The 20872-nt window shown below is 26.8% G+C and overlaps 1 protein-coding gene across 1 annotated transcript; it reads right to left on the reverse strand.

Moving 5' to 3' along the window:
• Positions 1-1319: 1319 nt before the first annotated feature.
• LOC114406738 lies at positions 1320-12632 on the reverse strand. Its single transcript, XM_028369529.1, has 15 exons — positions 12324-12632; positions 8575-8952; positions 8141-8234; positions 5948-6134; positions 5585-5840; positions 5152-5367; positions 4956-5042; positions 4722-4856; positions 3929-4042; positions 3559-3806; positions 3393-3470; positions 2423-2654; positions 2210-2308; positions 1684-1869; positions 1320-1577 (listed from the first exon to the last, which is right to left on the reverse strand). Exons 2-15 carry the CDS (start codon positions 8890-8892, stop codon positions 1473-1475), a joined length of 2355 nt encoding a protein of 784 aa, XP_028225330.1. The 5' UTR covers positions 8893-8952; positions 12324-12632; the 3' UTR covers positions 1320-1472.
• Positions 12633-20872: the final 8240 nt, after the last annotated feature.

Here is a 20872-nt window from a genome sequence, read left to right on the forward strand (position 1 = left end):
ATAAGATAAAGACTTCTTGCTTCATCCCTGAATCAGGCCAGTAATCTTAGAAAGCAAAGGAGCATAATGACATACATTTAATCTAGATGATAAAAGGGGAACACCAATATGTATTAACACTCATGCATTAGGTTGCGAGAAATTACACAAGATTTTATTGAATGTTTTGCATTATAAGAAAAAAGTCATTATATATTCATCTAAGGTTATCTTTTTGACAAGTCAGGTTGCGAGAAATTACACAAGTCATTATATATTCATCTAAGGTTATCTTTTTGACAAGTCAGGTTGCGAGAAATTACACAAGATTTTATTGAATGTTTTGCATTATAAGAAAAAAAAGTCATTATATATCCATCTAAGGTTATCTTTGACAAGTCATCTTAACTAGTTGTTAACTTTTTTACTGGTGGAAAAGTTTATTTAATTATTCAATAAATAAGCTTTTTAACTTCTAACCTTCTTTTAAAAGGTTACTTTAAGTGGTGTTTTTTAAATCACTAATTTTTAATTTTTAATTTTTTTATATATATTATTCTTTTTTTATTCTTAAAATATTTATTCAATTTTCTTGTTATCCTTTTTAAATATGTCATTTATGTTATTTTATATTTTTTAATTATTTTAACAACTAATTTTATCGAATACTTATGATTTAATAAGTTAACATAAAACTTTTATCTATTAGTTATCAACTAATTTTTTTCTAACTTTTCAACTTCCAATTAATTTTTCAGCTAAATCTATCAAATATAACATAATTTGAAATTTTGACAGGTTACAAATTTTCCTCTTTACTTTCGCATTAAAAATTAAAAAATTTAATAATTATATACACTATCAATTATTTTTTTAATATAATTTATCATATATGATAATTATTCATTAAATGACTATGAATTTATAATCTATATTAATTTTCTATCAAATATCCAGAATTCCAATGGTATCAAGGAAACAAAAAGGTGAACAAGGGAAAAGAAGTTTATGATTTTCTCTATTAAAATAAAACAAACTAAATCTTTTAATTTCTTTGGTACAATAGCCTGGAAAATATTGGAAGCGATTAGATAGTTTTCAACTATTATTTTTTTATTCCTGAAATCAAAGATGAGAAAGTTTACAAATAATAATTTATACATTTTGTTCAATCAAATGAACTAAATTTCTTTTAACATTTGGATTACCATCTATTCATGGTCGCAACTAATATTTATATAACACATTTAAATCTAACAATTTATGAGAAAATATTAATAATATTTAATTATATATATCATGTAAACGTAAGTAAGGATCATAATAATCCTAAATCGCTTAATAATTTGTTTGTTAACGCACTTCGTATGCATATATATATATATATATATTGAATAAAGAATCATTTGTGCACCAAGTTCTACACATGAAAGAAAGGGGAGCTTCTGGCCATGTTTTCCTCCAAACAATAATCTTCACAGTAATCAAGCTCATCATTTGGAACTACTTAGCAGACACTGATCAGGTAATCCAAACTTTTTCTTAAGGCCAACTTGGTGCCTCCTCCAAGGGTCATTATGCAACTTGTAATGCAAAACCTTATTTAATGAAATAATAAAAGGATCAAAAGGTAAAACACATATTAATATACAACAATATATTGCGCTAAATATATTATAGTTGTGACAAAGAAAGTAAAAGAACCTGTATAAAAGTGGTGAAGACATCATCCTCAATCAATTTTAAGAATTCAACAGCCCAATCGTTAACATGTCCAAAAGCAGTTTTTTGTCTTTCAGCTTCAAGCAAAACTGAATCACGATACAAAAATCTTTGCCAGATTTTCTGAACATTTGCGAGCTTGAATTTGATTTCTGTATCATTGATTCCCTAAAGGAAGCAGCAAACCACTAACCACACTCAACCAATCTTGTCTAGGATAACAATTACATGTGAAATATCTTAATTTAATTTGTATTAAGATTAAATTAATCAGATGGTCCCTAAACTATTTTAGAATTTTCAAGCAGCTGGCTCCTAAACTAAAAAAGTAAGTCTGGCTTAAAAATGCTAAAAAATGACAATTTATGGTGATTTTAAAAATCTTAGGGACTCAATAAAAAATTGCATGATTAAGGACAAAAAAAAAGTTTAAAAACCTACTTGAAAATTTCCAAATAACTATTGACACTAACATATACCAAAAAAACGTTATGTAGAAAACAAGTACCCGAAGAATCTTTATCAAGTTTGGAATTTCATCTTCAGGTATTCTAACAGCAAAGCTGTCATAGTTGAGTACATTTTCGTATGGTAGGAAAATCCCATCCTACAAAACACGAAAATAAAATGGAGAAAAGCAAGTTGAAATTAATGACAAGCTTGACATGATTAATTTTTAAGTGATTCATTTGAAAATAGAAGATCATAATTAATTTACTACCTGAATGATCACAGGAATGCATCCTTGCAAAACACTGTCTTCCATGCGTCCACTCCAACCATCTCCAGGCAAAACTCCGCAGAAAACAGAACTTGCTAGTTCCACTTCATAGTTTTCAGAACGCTCTGCGGTCACAACGACGTCTTTGGCACGCTGTTTCCCAAGTTTTCCTTCCTTGTTTGGCTTTGATCCAAACTCTTCTGCAAGCTTCTGTCTGATACCCATGCTATACCTGCATGCATCATTTCCAATATCTTCAAACTTGGTCTTCCACAAAATTACAAATAGGTCCTAGCTAGAAGCAGGTAATGCTTACCAACAAAAACAATCTATTTAACCATGTTTGTTAAAATCAAAAGTGAGATGAGAAATTAAATTTCAGACAAAACAACAAGATGTCAAGTTTACCAAGTATAGGCAACATGAACATGCTGTGATCACACAATTTGCACCATACAATACTAATAGCTACCGAGTAAATGTTCAATTTAGTACCCGAAATTGTTACTATTGCTATGACTTTAGTCAGTCCCTAGAATCAACAAAATTCAAAAAAGCCCCCAAAACTGTTATCTATCACTTATTTTAGTTCAAAGTCACGTACAACGTGTGACTTAAGTAATAATATTAACAAATATTCAAGGATCAAAATGATAGTAAGTGACTAAATTTAAGGAACTAGATGAATGGATTACAGTTTCAGGATTTTGTTTTTAATTTTGTTAAATCTAAGGGCTAATAGCATGTTTGTTTTTCCATTCTGGACTCCTCAAACCAACGTTCAACCAAAAGCAAGAAATTCTTGTTTCTCACAAAACAATGCTTTGGAACGTGTACCAACTGCATACAACGCATATTTAAACACTCCCTAAAGTGATACCAAAACAATTTCAAGGTCTAAATTAGTTCGTTTACTAAATAGCTTAGCTATCTTCTAAAAAATCCTAAAACAGTTGAATTGTACACTTACCATTCATTTCTTCCATAAGGGTAAGCTGGTCCTAAATTCCCATTGAAGTAGAACAGCGTCTTCCGCTTCTCAAGGGGCCTGACAACAAATAATAACATGTTTGCATTGTTTAATTTCATAAACTTAACTAGTAATAAGTCTTCTTTTTTTTCTTAGCAAATTTTACCAAGCCCAAAGTTTTGACGATAACACATGAACATGAGTCACTTTCCAAGCAGGAATCACAAGATCTTTTTCAGGGTCAAAACATGGATGAAAACCTCTTCTATCAGAAGGAATACCATCCCAGTTGTCAGGACAATAGGCTGTAGTTGAATGGTAATGCTTTGTGTTTGTGTTTCCCCAGTGAACTAACATCATGCTGCTCCATATCTCCTTAGGGGCATAGCAAGCACCTTCATCCCATGAAAAAAACTGCCTTCACAATTCACATACAAAAGTCACATCATTAGCACATGCTTCTCACCACTAAATACTGTTTAGCTTTACTTCCTTAAACTAAATGCAATTTGGGGAAAACAAACTGTTACACATACCCAGATGTGGTCCCTTCCTGATGAGCAGTTCCAATAAGGATATTGCTCAACGATGTGATTATAAGCATTCTTATAAAAGTCCAGAGTCAAAAAGCTCCTCAAACCCTCATGGTTCTGAATGTTAACGCAAGAAAATATAAAAAAAAGTAGTGGTAAATAATGGAAATTATAAGCATAACAAATATATCAACCCATAACAAAGTATAATTAAGCATTGCTGATAGTAAGAATTAGTGAACCATAACTGAAGGTACTTTTATTTTTCTTCCATCCTTTAGAGTATAAGATGAAGCTCCTAATAGAGGAAAACAAAGATTACATACATGTATATTTCATTTTAGTATTACTAATCTTGTACATCAGTCTGAACCAAATTCATCCACATCTTAACATTGATGATGGAATAGAGACTATACTATGATCCAAATAAGCACAGATGCTCAGATTTTGAAAGCTCTAAAAGCCCGACCAACATGAAAACTTGCATAGCCATGAATGAACACTTATGCAGTTTGGCTTATACATACATGCCACATTCAGTAGGATTATTATTCTTTAAAGTGTAGACTGAAATGTTTACAAAGTAAATTGTGAAATTGAAAACAATAAATGAAAAAAATTAATAGTTTCAATTTGTATAATATTCAAGCACCTCTATAACAAATGGTAGATTTCTCATCTAGGATTACCATTATGTACTTTACAACCTACAGGATGCAGGATCCAAATCCGATGTAGTAATATATAACCTATAGATTCTGGTAAACAGAAGTGACAGTTGATGAAAATATACCTGCGTACTCAAATGAGGAGCATGATCAGCACGATCTATGAGACATGAATCAAGAACTGGAACAAAGAAAAAATCTGCCTCGTCACCATTCAGAGTTCGATGAGGACTAGCTAAGATACTCTCATAAAGTGCTATCTGCTGACAAGCAACACCGGAGGACAAATATATCATCGCCAACCATTTTAAATTTGATCAACTGAAATATTATGTTTTTATCTCAAATTCACGAAGTACCTGGGCACCATAAAGTTCATCTGTCCATATTGTTGCATTATAGACATCATATAATCTATTTACACAGTTTTGCTTAAAATGGCGCCCCTATAACAGCCAAAAAGAAAAGGAAAAAGAGAATTAAAACGGAAAAAAAATCTCCAGATTGCTTTTAGGATATAACCAAGAGTGACTTTCATATCATGATCATCCTTACCTCAAGGAGCAGGCTGTTAAACACTGGAGGCAAATCATAAACATATATAAGAGGCCTTTTCTTAGCCACCACAGCCTTAGCATTAATAACTTTTTCATCAAAATGCTGATTGTCAGCAACATCAATCTGAGCAGGGCGAAGCCAATTAGGCCATTCCCATACAGAAGACATGACAGAAGGAGTGCTACAATCTACTCCATACCAGCCATTGTCACACTGAAAAAGACATCAGATTCAGTTTGTTTATTTACTTAAATTGGATGTAAGCAAATAGAATGTATATGGCACAAAATGTGAGACAATGAGAGTGATCTCATTTATAATACTCTCTGTTAATGATGAGAAACTTGAAAATAATAAGTGGTTGACAAAGTGAAAATGTAGACACCAAAGGTAGCTGCCGTGTAAATAATTTAATAAACAAAAGAATCACCTGACAAAATCCACCACGACAATGGCCATGTCCAGAGCACTGATTAATGCAAGTAGATTGCACAGACACTTCACAAAACCAACCCCCTAGACCATCATACTGGCATTCACATACGCCTTTGAATTGCACCTTGCCAGTATATGCTTCATCAGGGTCCACATTGCACCAACCTGATTTGTTACCATTGGTTGTGAACACATCTTGGTCTAATTTTGTCCAATCCACCTCCATGGGACCATCAGGCTCAGAAGATGCACTGAAACAGATGAGCATTGCAAAGAATTATATGACATAAAGGGTATTGGTACATAGAGAGAAGATTTGTAAATTAAAGTCAATGGTAGGAGTTTGAATCCTACTTACTTAAGTTGAAAGCCACATGACATTGGCAATGGTCGATTTGGATATTTTGTGCCTTCTCCACAGAAGCACATGGCTCTTGTTTTGTCACAAGTGGCAGGGCATATGGAGGGAACCCATTTCCCAAATGGAGCTTCTGGGGAACCTTGATAGTTGCATTCCAATTGTAATTGCTCAGTGCATCCATCTCCTGTTACATCAGTAATTATTTCCCCAAAATTATTATTATTATTATTATGCTTTTGCATTCCAGATAATAAAATAAATATTCTTTGGTGCAATCATCAAAATGAGGAAGACACTGACTGGCAAAAATAAGAGTTAATATGTTGGATGATTTTCTTAAGTCTTCAATAAGATTGTGGAGAACTGAGATAAACTTGACATTTGAGCAGTGAAATTATTTAAATGAACAATAACTTCCAATTAATGTTTTGGTTGTGAAGAGACTATCTTGTCTCAAACCTGAGACCATTAAATGGTATTGTAATAAGCAATCCATTACACCAGGTTGAAGACAGACACTTCCAATGTAATGTAAGTTTTAGAAACTTACTCCCTTCATTAGTTTTTATAAAATACAAAATTCATATATCTTTTATTTTTCTTATAGAACACAGTTATCTCTACTATAACCAATCATACTCAAGTTAAGTAGAACCATCGTAGGGTAGAAATACTCATATAGGCAACAAAACCTTCCCTTTAAACGGTAACAACCCGCGCCTGCTAATCCACGTATTCGGTGATCAAAATTCACAAATGTAATTGTGAATGATAATACACATATAATTTTAGATAAAATGTAACTTTATAATTTTATAGTCAACATTTAATTTTATTTTGAAAAGTGTATATTATACCTTAAAATAAAATTGATCGATAAAATATCAAATGATTACTGTTAGATTAATGAAATTCAATATGTCTATAAAAACTTACTAAGTGGAACAAGTTAAAAAAAAAAAAAATCTTTCATGGAGTAAGTAGATGTCTCAGCCATTCGGGGGTAGAATCATTGCTGGAGGGACATATATTTGACTTAAGTGTTCAGCTTCCAAAACAGTTTGTAAAAACTTTGAATCTGACAATCAACAATTCTACACCATTTAAGAACAATGACTTGATCCTTCAGCTGCTGATTTTGTTAGATTTACCAGTCACCAAATTAAGAAAGACAGTAAGCTCAAGAATAACAACAATCACTATATATATATTAAGAAAGTTAATTAGGAATGTGAGAAAGCTATAACCGTTAAAAATTTATATTCTACTTTAACTAAGCATTAAGAATTTTGTAGTAGTTCAACTACAACGTGGGTAAGCGGGCTGGCCCACCCCGCGTAAGGTCCGCTCGCATAAGCCCGCATTAGCAACGGACCGGGTCAGTCCGCCCCGCTTCTTACACGGACCAAATAAATTGGTCGGTCCCCGCCCCCCGGACCCCACGGGTCAAACGGACTGGTCCGCGGATCTAATTTTAAAAGAATTTCAATTTTAATAAACATACAATACAATGAAATTAAGTTCAATACAAATGTAAATAAAATCTCAATAATTAGTCAATTACATCAATAAAATAAATAATGTCTTAATAAAAGAAAATTCAAGCAATAAATCTAAAATATGAAATTTAAACATCTCCAACAACAAATGATTTCATATTTGAAGTAGCTTGAGCCTTCTCCATATGAGTTATTTTCTATAATAAAAATGTATTAAAATATCTTTAAAAATATTTATTTAACAATTATTTTTGGCATAAAGGATAAGAATTGATATTTTTGTTATTTATGACATATGTAAATGATAGATTAAAAGAGAAAAAGATCGAAAAAATATCAAAAGAAATTTTTTTAGCATGTTATCACTTATCTTTTTTATCTTAATCTTTTATTTCTATTATCTTTTATTTATCTTATCTTATCTTTTTTTATCTTTATCATCTTTTAATTTAAATATTTTATTTTTATCTTTAAATCTTTATCTTATCTAATATATTTCTTTATCTGTTATTTTGAAAGAAAAGTTTAAAGTAAAAAAAGAGAAAATCAAACCTAATTAGCAACCCGCTGGCCAAACCCGCATAGAATGCAAGTTAGGCGAAGCGGGCCCAAAAATATGACCTAATTATGGACTGTTTAAAAAAATTGATCTATAATCCGCACGGAATAAAAGAAGAGCAACTAAACTGACCAGCATAGCCATGGAAACAGCGACACTGTCCCAATTCTCGATTGCAAACGCCCTGGCCACTGCACTCATTTTTGCAGCTATTGCCACCTAATATCTGTTTATAAGATATGCCATATAAATTAGGATTTAGCCTTTCTAAAGTGAGTAAAAATGAAGTAAATAATTTAGATAGTTGACGAAAAAAAAAATATTTTTGATATTTCAGCCTATTCATAATTTGTTATTGAGAGTTATTGATTTTCTCATCAATGATTAAGATCAATGAGTTGCTCACATTAGTCAATGTCAAACAAATATCTGGTGCAAAACCAACAAGTTCAAAAAAAAAAAAGAAATAAGCATTAATTAAAATCAACAACTCAAACAGACAACAAGAATATATATATATATATATATATATATATATATATAAAGGAAAAGGTATGGTTTGCCACCTCAGTAATGTTGACTTCCTTGGTAACAACATCACAACTCGCAAGCCATTGACCAATCTCTGCTTTCCATGGTGCACCACGATGAACAACGACCCCATGCAAATGCAAGTCAGGTGAAAACTGATGCTTCGAATCAATTGTGGGTTCTCCAATGACACGGTCGCAAGATTTCTGAGCTAGATGATTAAAATAAATGAAAGATGTGAAGAATAGATTCACAATCAAAATTAATGCCAGAACAGAAGCCATTGTTGGCGCCAGATGCCAAGAGCACCTCCATTTTTTGATGGACAACAAATCCAACAAGTTTCTTCCCATGTTAGTTATAAACTGCAATACTACAAAACAAGCTTTTTTTATTCACCAGTCCGTCTTAGCCTGAAATAATAAAAAAATGTGAGAGATTTCCAAACTTAATAAATGAAGTGTATATATATATATATATATATATATATATATATATATATATATATATATATATATATATATATATATAATTTATGAAAAATATGGAAGGTTGTGTTTTTCTTAAAGGATTGTATTTTTTTATCAAAAGGCCCAAGTTAGAGCATGTTTGATTTTTCGGTGGCTGATTTCAAATATATTTTTGTATGAATTCTAAGATAAATATGACGGCTCACACAAAATAACAAAATTATATTTTTATCCTTTAGTAAAGTTAATATGGATTGGTCAATTCATATTAAGCTTACGAAATTGGCCACAGACCCAAATGATTTTAAAAAAAAGAATTCAAAAATATGTTTCATGAATTAATATTTAAAATTACTAGCCGATGCATGAATCAAAGACTTAGAATGATCCTCTAACCAAATAAACTAATAGGTCAATTATGTTATAAAGTAATTTATGTTGCTATATATAACAATAAAATTTTTAATGTATATTTAATGCTCATGTAAATTTAGATAATAAATTTTGTGACACTTAATTTTGATCTAACAATTAATTTTGATTTTAGCTTTAGGCCCTTCTATACTAATTCTTCTTGAAATTGCATATTTTCATTCTCATTTTTGGATATGAACAACAAATTTAAAATTATATATTGGTTATTTGATTTTTTTTAATCACTATAATTATTTCATGATAAATCTAAAAACATGTTTAAATGAGATTCAATAATAAGCATTTACTAGAAGGGAGTGATGAGGGTGAAAAATTTATAGGAGAGTTATCGAATTATGGGAATGACAAAATTAAGAGTGACAATCACAAAAATATTACATCAAGAAAGTGATAAGCATGGTCACTAAAAAGAAAAACATGATTAGCCTTGGCACATGAGATAAACATTAATTTGATTTAAAAAACAAACAAAAACATATAAAGAGGATGAATATATTTAACATTTTTTGTTCCAAAAGAATAAGAGAAACATATATAACATACACATCTTAAAAAATATTATTTTTTTTGCAGTTGTTCAATATTTCTTTCAATTAAGTAGATTTCATGTTTGTGTTGGGTATTGAATAAAGAAGATGGTATGTGTGATGGAGAAAAAAATATGATAATCAATATTAAAAAAAAGAGTTTAAAAAAACTCTTTTTGGAATTAAATTATTTGATAGATATTTTATACTAAAAAGTTGAAATCTATCAAAATTCATCAACATTCATATATTTTTTAATGTCAAAAGAATTTTTTAAATTATAAAAAAACATAATTGAATATCATTATATTTTATTCTACTTTTTAAAAAAAAATTAAAAGTGTTAATTCAATATCACAAAACTTATTCAATTAAGATTTTTACAATTTTGAGGTAATCAATTTTTATGTACTTTTCAATTAGTTCTTCTGTACTCTTTTTTCATTATTTCTATACATTCAGATTTCAAATGAAATTTTACACCATACTCTATCTTTCTCTCTCTTCCCTTTTTAAGCTTCTTCCTTCTCTTCTTCGTCCTCATTGCCAACCATATGGCAATATTTCATACTTCTTTTTCCATCTTGAGGAGAGAATAACCTTTTCTTTTATCCTATTTAATCAGTTTCTATGGATGGATAAATAAGTAAGAAACACAAATTCATTGATATTTTTATTGTAAGGTACATTTTTTTTTCTTTTTAATTTATTTTCAATGTTACATATATATATATATATATATATATATATATATATATATACATGTTTTTTTTTTCGTTTTTTTCTTCTAATACAATGAATTGCTCACACGGGTATTTTATTTTATTTATTCAGATTCTACGAGGGAATAAATACAAGTCAAAAACACAAATTTACCAATTTTTTCATTCACTCTCTAAGATAAAATTTAGTTTTTTTTTTTTCAAATTTCTTTGAATGAAATTTATATATTTTTATCTAATAGTTACCATTATGATCAATCATTTTTCTCTAATTATTTATTTTATCATATAAAATAAAAAGTTTTTCTAATAAGATAACAGCATTATCAAAAAATAAATTCAATAATTTTAAAATTGACCTCTTCGATCTCTTTTATTGTTGGTGATATTTTTTCAAAGGTTGTAGCCTTTATATCATGGGTGTATATGGAGCAAAAATGGTGATTGTGATTATGAGTGACTTTGATAGTTTGAGAGAATTGTGATGAGTTCTTTTTACTGTTTGTTTTCCTTTTTCGTTTTCTGTGTTTTCTTATTCATCTTTTTCTTTTTTTATGAAAATAATTGGGTTGGTGAGTTATTCTAATTAAACAAAATTGCATATTTTTAAAGGAAATTAAAAAACTTTCTGAAGTTGCTGTAAGAGATTCTACAAATTAATCAACCATATTTGTTTTGTTTGATGTTGTTGAACAATTAGCACAAGTAAATGAGTGAACTTACCTTATTTTCTAAACAAATACATATTAGTGAGGTTTAGGTGATTTAAATGTAAAGTGAAAGATTGTATTTTATTCGATAAAACTTATTTCCTATAAATAGGTAGGAAAGAAAATTAATGGAGAAAACACACATGAAGAGAGTGTGTGAGAATATAGATTGTGAAACAAAATCACTTTATTGAAAGAAAAGTATTTAGTGTTATCATTTCTTATAACCATTGAATGAGATAACATAAGTTACAATATTATAATCACTTTTATGATAGAAAAATACTTTTGAGACGATTCCGTAAACTAAGTAAAAAATGTGAGATTTCTCAAAATATATATATATATATATATATATATATATATATATATATATATATATATATATATATATATATATATATAGTTTTAACCACAACTTTCAAAAATCATAGGATCTACTCATATCTTTTAAGTAAAAATGAGAACTTACTTTGAAAGTAGTGGAAGACAAAGTTTCACAAGCAAAATAAAATTGTAAAGACCGTGGTTAACGTAGTGACTTTGAAAACAATTTATATTATTAAAAAATAATAAAGTTGCTAACACATACTTATTTGTATAATTTAATAAATTACAGGTCAAAGAAGAAGAAAATTCAGAGAATGTTAAAACTTCTAGGACGGGATCTCCAACTAACAAAGCAACAAATTTACCCAAAAAGAAAAGAAGATTATTAAGGTAAACTTTAATGGACTTTGAAATCACAATTATGAAATGTAATTTTATTTGTGCTGGTCTATTTTTTCAGGCTGCAATAAGAGGAAGAAGATTCAAATTATATAGAGGAAAGTGAGCTTATAGAAATTGAGGACAAATAAAGAAAAAAGGCTAAACTGATACCCCATAAACATAGTGAAGAATAAAGATTCAATCGTCACCTGACTATGAAGAATGCTTAGAAGTTGTTCGATTCATCGTGATGGTTGAATCAGTCTTGGTATTTGGCATAATAAGATCCTTCTGATCAAAGTCAAAGTGCTTAATTTCGTTGAGGAAGTTAGTTTTTGTGTGTGTCTATTATACTATAATGAAATAAGAAACCAATCACTACATTTCAGCTCATTTGTTATTTGAATGTGGCGATTAATTTGAGGAAGGAAAACTAAAGAAAATGACTCCAACCTTAAAACTCCTTGCTTTTACTTGTGGTATGAAGATTGCAGAGTAACTGCTGCCATCCTCAAAAGGTTAATTATAATATAATAATGTAGTCTTAACTTAACGGATCGTAATTATTATATATTGGCTAATCCTTTGCCATGCCCATGAAAATCCTTCTAAAAGTTAGTCCTCTTTTTTTTTTTTTTCCCATTGGATGTTAATTTCATCCTTTTTCCCCATTTTGTAAATGACTATGCCAGCCGTGTAACAGGTAATTTGGGCATTTATTATCATGAAAGATCAATGTATTTTTACTTTAATTTCTTAATCTTCTCCTACCCATCTCCCCATTCCCCAATCAAAGCCACTATCAGCATTGTCAATCACAAATATATATGCATTAAATTATATGTATTTACCCTAGTTTCATGATTGATTTGACCCTGAGTGTTCTGTAACCGACATTAATTAGAAATCAAAACAAAATAATAACATGATTGATTTGAATCTCACTGTCAAGAAAAAAAAATGCACGAGATTTAAATACATTTCAAAAATTAAATTATACATTTAATATACATAAATTTTTTGAAATATAAAATATAAATTTAAAATCTACAATATGTAAATTTAAATTTTAAAACAAAATTGATTAGATTTATTTTGTTGCGGTGAGTGAATGAGGTCCAAGTGGAATACGAAATTAATTTATTTTTTGAACTTATTAGTACGTAGATAAGTGCAAATGTGCAATGCACTAGAAAGTAGTATAAATATATTATTATTTTAATTGATATGTAATATTCATTTTTTAAGAAAATATATGTTTTATTAATGTGTAAATTTTTAATGTATTTATTTTAATATTTATTATAATAAAAGGATTAAAAATTTTAATAATATTGGTAACATTAAGTATGACTTTTTTAAAAAATTTGATTTTTCATATTGTAGTGATATATATATATATATATATATATATATATATATATATATATATATATATATCATATGATAATTTTAAATGTGTATATTGTATAAAATATTAATGATTTTTATAAATATGATTTGATATTATTTATATTAAATTGCTATTAGGGATGATAATAAGGCGATGTGAGTTCAAGTGGCCGGATGAAAATATACATCAATTATTTATGACAATTATTTTTAAATGAAAAAAACAAAAATTGAAACTGTTCATTTTTTCCATAAAGAATTAAAACATTTCACGAATCCCTAATTAAGCATAAAAATCGTACTCATAAAAAAATTATGTATAAAAAATGACGTTCAATGCTTGAATATGTTTCATTCTCAATTAAACTAATTTACTGGGAATGAGATTCTAAAGCATTATAGTCTTGAGGAAAATAAAAAAAAATGTATTTGGAAATTATTTAATATTTATAGCAATAATATGTTTATCATTTATTATTATTAAAAAAATTAATTCGGCACTTAATTATTATTATTATGAGAAAAATTTGTTTCTATTTATTATTTTTTTACTATTAATTTATAAAAAAAATAAGGAAGAAATAATGTAATATTTGGATTATAAAAATTAGTTATTTCATTTGATATTGGATTCACAAATTTATTTATAGTAATGATTAAACACTAATAAATGGTATAGCAAAAATAAAGCTACTCTAGAAATTTAAATAATTAATTTCATAAATTAATATATACGGATAATGTATATAGAAAATTAAAATCTTAAATAGAATTTTAGAAAAAAATTATGAAATATAGAAATCCTTTCAATAATTTCATAGATATATTAATTTTAAGAGTTTTATTTCATATTCTAAGATTTAAAATTATATCAATAAGGTTTAAAACTTCATTACTACATCTACTGAATTAAATAAATTGTAAAATTATGAAATAAATTTATTCGTTAATTTAAGTTTCTTATTTTTAATTTTGATATGAAAATAACTTTTACATTGTTAGCATAATCAGCACAACTAATTGCCAGTACAATAACAGAAACATTAGTTGAAAATCCTATCAAATATACATAAGCGCAAATTGGCTTAACAAGAATGATTCTAAAATGAGAGTTGTTCATATTAGAGTTTAGTTTTATTTGTTTGTCTGTTTTGTTTTCTTTCTAATTCTCATGTACAAAAAAAATATATACATATTTTTCTCACATTTGATATGTATTTGCAAATACTTGTAAACATAATTTATTTACTAACTAAAGGAATTTAGTTCAATTGGTTGATTAGTATGTAAGTATTGCTAGATTTCTTGTTGTTTACTTTCTGTGAATAAAAAAAATATTTTTTTACTAATATATATTATTAAACATTATTATTCATATTGATAATCAGAATAGTTAATTGGAAAATTATAAATCAAATATAGAAATTAATGACGATTCAAATACAAATTAGGAAGTATTTTTGTTTAATTAAACTGATTAATTATACACTTAATTTCTAAGGAGTGAAATAGTTGGATTACCTCTAATTGGATTTACAAAGTTTGTTGCAGACTATCTTTCTTTTATTTTAATTTTTAAATGAATAATTATTCAAATAAAATATATTAATTATTTAATTAGTTATGATGATTTTTAAAATTTTGGAGGATAAAAGTTTTGAATGATGGGATATTTTATATATTAATTTATATTTAATTATTCATTATTAATTTATAAATACTCATAGATATCACATACATGCTTTAAAAACAAAATCATTCAACAATTACTTAATAAAAAAAGTTACCAAAGTTAATCCGATTAGAAAATAAAAACACACACAAATTAAATCACTTAATTTTCAAATACTTTTTAAATATATACTTTTTCATACTTGTAAATTCATAATTTAATTTCATTAATATACATTATTAAAAAATTCACTGTGATAATAATTTAGTAAATTACATATTAGAACTAACAAGTAATTTCCACTTAATCAATAATCAAGAACTACCATAAAAAATTAGTAATTAAGAGCTAAGTTTATTTCATTAAATTTATTAATTGCAATTAATTGTATTATTTACCTAAAAACTAAATTATCCCTTTATCTTTAATTTGTACCAGTGCAATTTGCTATAGACTACTTCACTATTTTAATTTTTTTATTAATTATTTAAATAAAAGATTTTAAGAATTCAAAAAATATATTCTAATTTTTTTAATTCGCTATCCTGCAAATATATTTGTTTTTAAATATTTAATGTTAAATTTAAAGTTAATAGTATTTGTTTTCTCTATATTTAATGTTCATCAACAAAAGATAATTTTGAAAATTTTCTAAGAAGTACTTGTTTCACGGATAATTTTCAAAAATATTTTTTCCTGGGAATATAATATGAGAATGTTATTCCCGAATATTATTAAAAAATGTATTTGGTCAACTGGTAAAATTGGTTGAGATTACTTTTTATATTCATATGAATGATTAGAACATATGTTTGATGATTATGATAATTGAAAGAGAAACAAGAATTACCTATTAGAAAGGAACATTGGAGGAAAAAGAAAAAATATCATAAAATTTAGGAATGAAAAACTAATAGGGAAATTATGAGAACATTAATTGGGAAGGCATGAAATTTGCGAGATTGAAAAAAATTTAAGCAGGTATCATGAAGGAATAATGAGAGAGTAGTGGATGAGTGGTTAGTAAGAGGATATATATAAACTTTTACTAGTGAAGATGTATTCATGTCCGATGGGAATAATTTTCCCAATCTCTTCTATTGGAACTAAATATTAATAGAACATGCGATTATGTCTTTCGTAGGAATAAAATATATCTATTGATTATTTTTTATGACCTAATAACAAACATGAGATACATTTTTCCGATCTTAGTATTTTCAAGAATAACTAAATAATTCGTGAAATAAATGTTCCCTATAAATTTTTAATGTATATTCCAATAAATTTGTGTGTATATATATATATATATATATATATATATATATATATATATATATAGGTATTAGTTTTTAATAATATTTTTATTTAAATTTATTAAATATACTATGTTTAGTATATACCTTTTTAATATATTATAGTAAAATTGATGGCCTAATAGCATTAAATACTATATTTATCAATATAATATGTAGTCAAATTATTAAGTATAAAATTAAGAAGTAAAATAGTACGTGCATATATTTATAAAATGGTTAATATTACTTTAACATATATATATATATATATATATATATATATATATATATATTATATTTTACATCATTTTTTTATCACCTAGTTAATTTAAAAATAGCAAAATAATAACGGTTTAATACATTAAAAGAAATTTTCATTTAATAAATACATGATATTTACTAAATATTATAATTAATATACTATAAATAAAATTAACTGTTTAGTAACATTGAATACTATATTATTAAATATAATATATAGTCAAATTCATAAGTGTAGAAATTAAGACCGTTATCAAAAAAAAATTGAGACGTAAATATGTAAATATATAATAAACATAGTAAGTATTAATTTTTCATATAAGTAAAAGTTGGGCCAAATATATATTAATGAGATTTTTTTGTTTAAATTTATTTGTTAAAAAAATATTTCTACTAATAAAAAAATTAAAAATTAATTGAAATTATTCTCAGGCATAATCTTAGTTTAAATGAACGTGGATGTAGTGCGTTCCCCTTGGTCTTCCATGTTTAATGTTTGACATTTATTTTGTGGTCTCCCACTATTATATCTTGTATCTCTCATTGTAACAGAAAATATATTGGAGAATGTAAATTTACGTTTTGGATAGACTTTTTAAAATGCAATAGGAGATTCATGATACAATAATGATAGCTGTTTCATCCCTTGATTCCAGTTTGTCTTTTGAATCAACTTTTGCAATTTAAATTTTTAGAATAATTTAGAATCCTCATTAGAGTTGTGTTCGACACAAATTAACATTGTGCTTTATCCTGAGACTGTTATCAGAACTGTTCATGAACAAATATGACAGCTGGTGAAATAGTAGTAGAAGAAGTTGCAAAGCTTGGTCAAGTAAAAGTAATGTGCTAATTTGTTATAAAACTCTGAGTTGCTGTTAAAGTTAGATGTAACTAATTTATTTATTGAATATCTCTCCTTTTTTAAAAGTAAAAGAATGTTTCTTGGTTTTTTTTATATCTCTATTATACATGTTATTTTCATCTAGCAAAATGGCTTTAAAGAAGCAGTAATTGTTGCTCTCACACATGGCTTATCAAATTTCTTCATGAAAATCCAACTGTTTTGGAACAGTACAATTGAAAGTAAATATCGAAGAATAAATAATCTCTCATTTCTATGGTTTTCTATGGTTGAAGATTGTAAAGTATGTAGCTTCGTGAATGATGAAGTTTTGCAGGAGGATGAGAAGTGGCGTGTGACGAATCATAAATAACACAAGTGAGAAGGTTTGAAAGTGGTGTTATCATAACTGTTTTTAATCATTATAACTGAATTGATTTTGTCACCAAAATATAGCCTTTGTTTTTAGGATTAGTTTTTAGAATGTATATATACTTTTAATCATATAAAGCAAAGAGAGTTTTTGGAGGTTTCAGAGAGTTCATTAAGGAGGTAGTGAGCTAGGTGATTTTGAGAGATCAAAGTTACTTACTGTTGCTTATATTAAACTTGTAATTTTATAATCAATGTAATGATAAAAAGCTACACTTTCTGGTGAATATAGACATATTACCGAATCACGTAATTATGTCTTCCTCATATTATTTTCTCGGTAGCTACAATTGCTAAAGCTTTAAGTTACTAATTTTGCGATGGTTGTTGGTTGTTTCAACAACTGGAAAAAAAGTGTGATTCTTTTTTGGTTGGAAAGGTAACCTCAAGAGATTACTTTTTTAATTTTGGGATCTAATTAAAGAGAAGTATAGTTTAAAGATGTATTTAAAAATTGACAACTTGTTTAGGATTTACCGAAGTGCATACGATAGAAAGGGACGACATTGGTGGCCAATATCCTCGGGTCAGAGTTAGGTTGACCAGAGAAACCAAGAGAACAAGTAATCCCTCTCATTGTCCAAGAGATCAACTCGTTCATGTCCCCAACTGAAGTGAAACAAACACAATATAAATAATTAGACCTTATGGTTTTAAAAAACTGTGTGCGACCCAATTAACATTAAGATTTTTTTTTTTAATTTGAAGATTTTTCTTAACTGTTTGCAATGGTAATTGAAATCGCATCGATCATATTTGTTCGTGATATCAATATACAAACACGACGAAATCGTATTAACTATATGCACAAAAAAATTGAATTTAAATTTTGGTACTTTATTTTAATGTTAGTAACTAATCGTATTTAAATGTTATTTTTTTTTTATATTTTGTTGTAGATTTTTTTATATGATATTGCTTGCTTATTGTTTTTTTTGTGTGTGTAGATTTTGATGACTAAATTGAAGGTAGGGTTGTCACCTGACCAGAGACATTTATTTTGTCCAGCTTTCTATTGAAGAGCGTGAATTGTATTAACGGTTCGAAATGCAAGTTAAAAATAAAATATACGTTAGCAAACATAATTTTGATCAATCTATACTCTAAATTTTAAACCATATTGCCATGATAAAATACTTAATACCAATATAACAAATAAAATTCATAACAACACAAGTTCATGCTCTAAATTTAAAAATATTTTCATTTGATAAGCTATATTAAATAATTTCAAACTTGATTTCTCATTTAAAATTATAATTTAAAAAACGAGAAATAAATTTTTGCCTAAAGACTAATTTGAGATTATAGGAACGATAAATCAACCGACAACAAACAAATAAATATTTATCTTCAAGTTTTAATAAGTTTACATCACAATAGATTTTAAATAAAAAATATATATTTATATTTTTACTTTAAAAATCAGTTTAGATTCTTTAATTTATTTATGTACTCACATATGCATATAATTATATAAGCATATGTACATCAACAATAATAATAATATTGATATAAGTGATAATGATTTATAATTTTTAACCAATAATTTAAGATTTGATTCCTAATTATCACTTAGACACTTTTTAGGTTCATTAACATAAATAACTAATTTGAGGGTTTTAAGACATAAAGAACGAAATCAGAAAAATATAAAAACTAAATGTGCCAAAATAATATTTAGATAAATTCTGAATAAAAACCTTGTTAATTATTAAGTCCAATTGTGAAAAGCTTATATTATGTTAATTTTAATAATTTTCACTAACACTTATTTAAAAAAAACTTTGTAGGTCTATATACGTCAAAGTTCTAATATGGGTTTGTTCTAATAGAAAAGATTAATCTTTTACAACATTACAAAATCAAGGTTTGAATTCATAGTGGTAGATGTCCATGTTTAGCTTTTTTGAGGTGAAGGAGAAATGAGACACAAAAAGAAGAAGAATAAAAATATGTGAGCGTATTTTGTAGAGAAAAAAAGTAAGAAAAAAGATAAATAAAAAAGCTTAATTATCAATTTGGACCCCAAATTATTTTAAATTGTTAAATTTGGTTTCTAAATTTTTAAAAAGTTCAAGTTGGTCTTTAAGTTTTTAAAAATAAATCAATTTGGTCCTCAAATTTTAAAAAGTAGATCAATTTGATCCTGGAATTCTTAAAAATATGAAGAACAAATTAATTAATTTTTAAAAATTTGAGGACTTAATTGAATCTTTTAAAAATTTGATGATGATATTGAACAATTTAAAATAATTTGAGGATCAAATTGATAATTAAGTCAATAAAAAAGTTTCCGAAGGTGTAAAAAGTACGACAAATATATATATATCCGTTAACTTTCATCCATTACCATTACGTGACCATGTTGATTATATTGGACAAAAATGTTAGTAAGATATTATTTTTAAATGTAAATGTCAGTAATTTTTTATTGGATGAAAATGTCAATATTTTTTTTATTGGAAGAAAGTATGAGTAATTTTCTTACTTAAATGTTCCATTGAACCAAAAATATTAATAAATTATCATTATTGGACGAAAATGTTAGTAATTTTTTATTGGACTAAATTTTTTGGTCCAATGGAATGTGCTATATTTAGGAGCCACACCTTTTACATTATAGGGATTAAATTTTGTATTTTCATCTTTCATGAACACAATTATCAGCGAATTACACATTTAAGAACAAAAATTACTATTTAAAAAAATGTGAGAGCCACTAATTAGTTTCTATTTATTTTTCTTATTTTTATTCATTCTATTTCCCACCTATCAATGAGGGCTTTAATGACCAATTGTACCTATTCCAAAGAAATATATACTAATTGAAAACCTGAGAAGAACCATCCATTCAAA

Source organism: Glycine soja, chromosome 3, assembly GCF_004193775.1.
Source record: "Glycine soja cultivar W05 chromosome 3, ASM419377v2, whole genome shotgun sequence".
NCBI lineage: Eukaryota > Viridiplantae > Streptophyta > Magnoliopsida > Fabales > Fabaceae > Glycine > Glycine soja.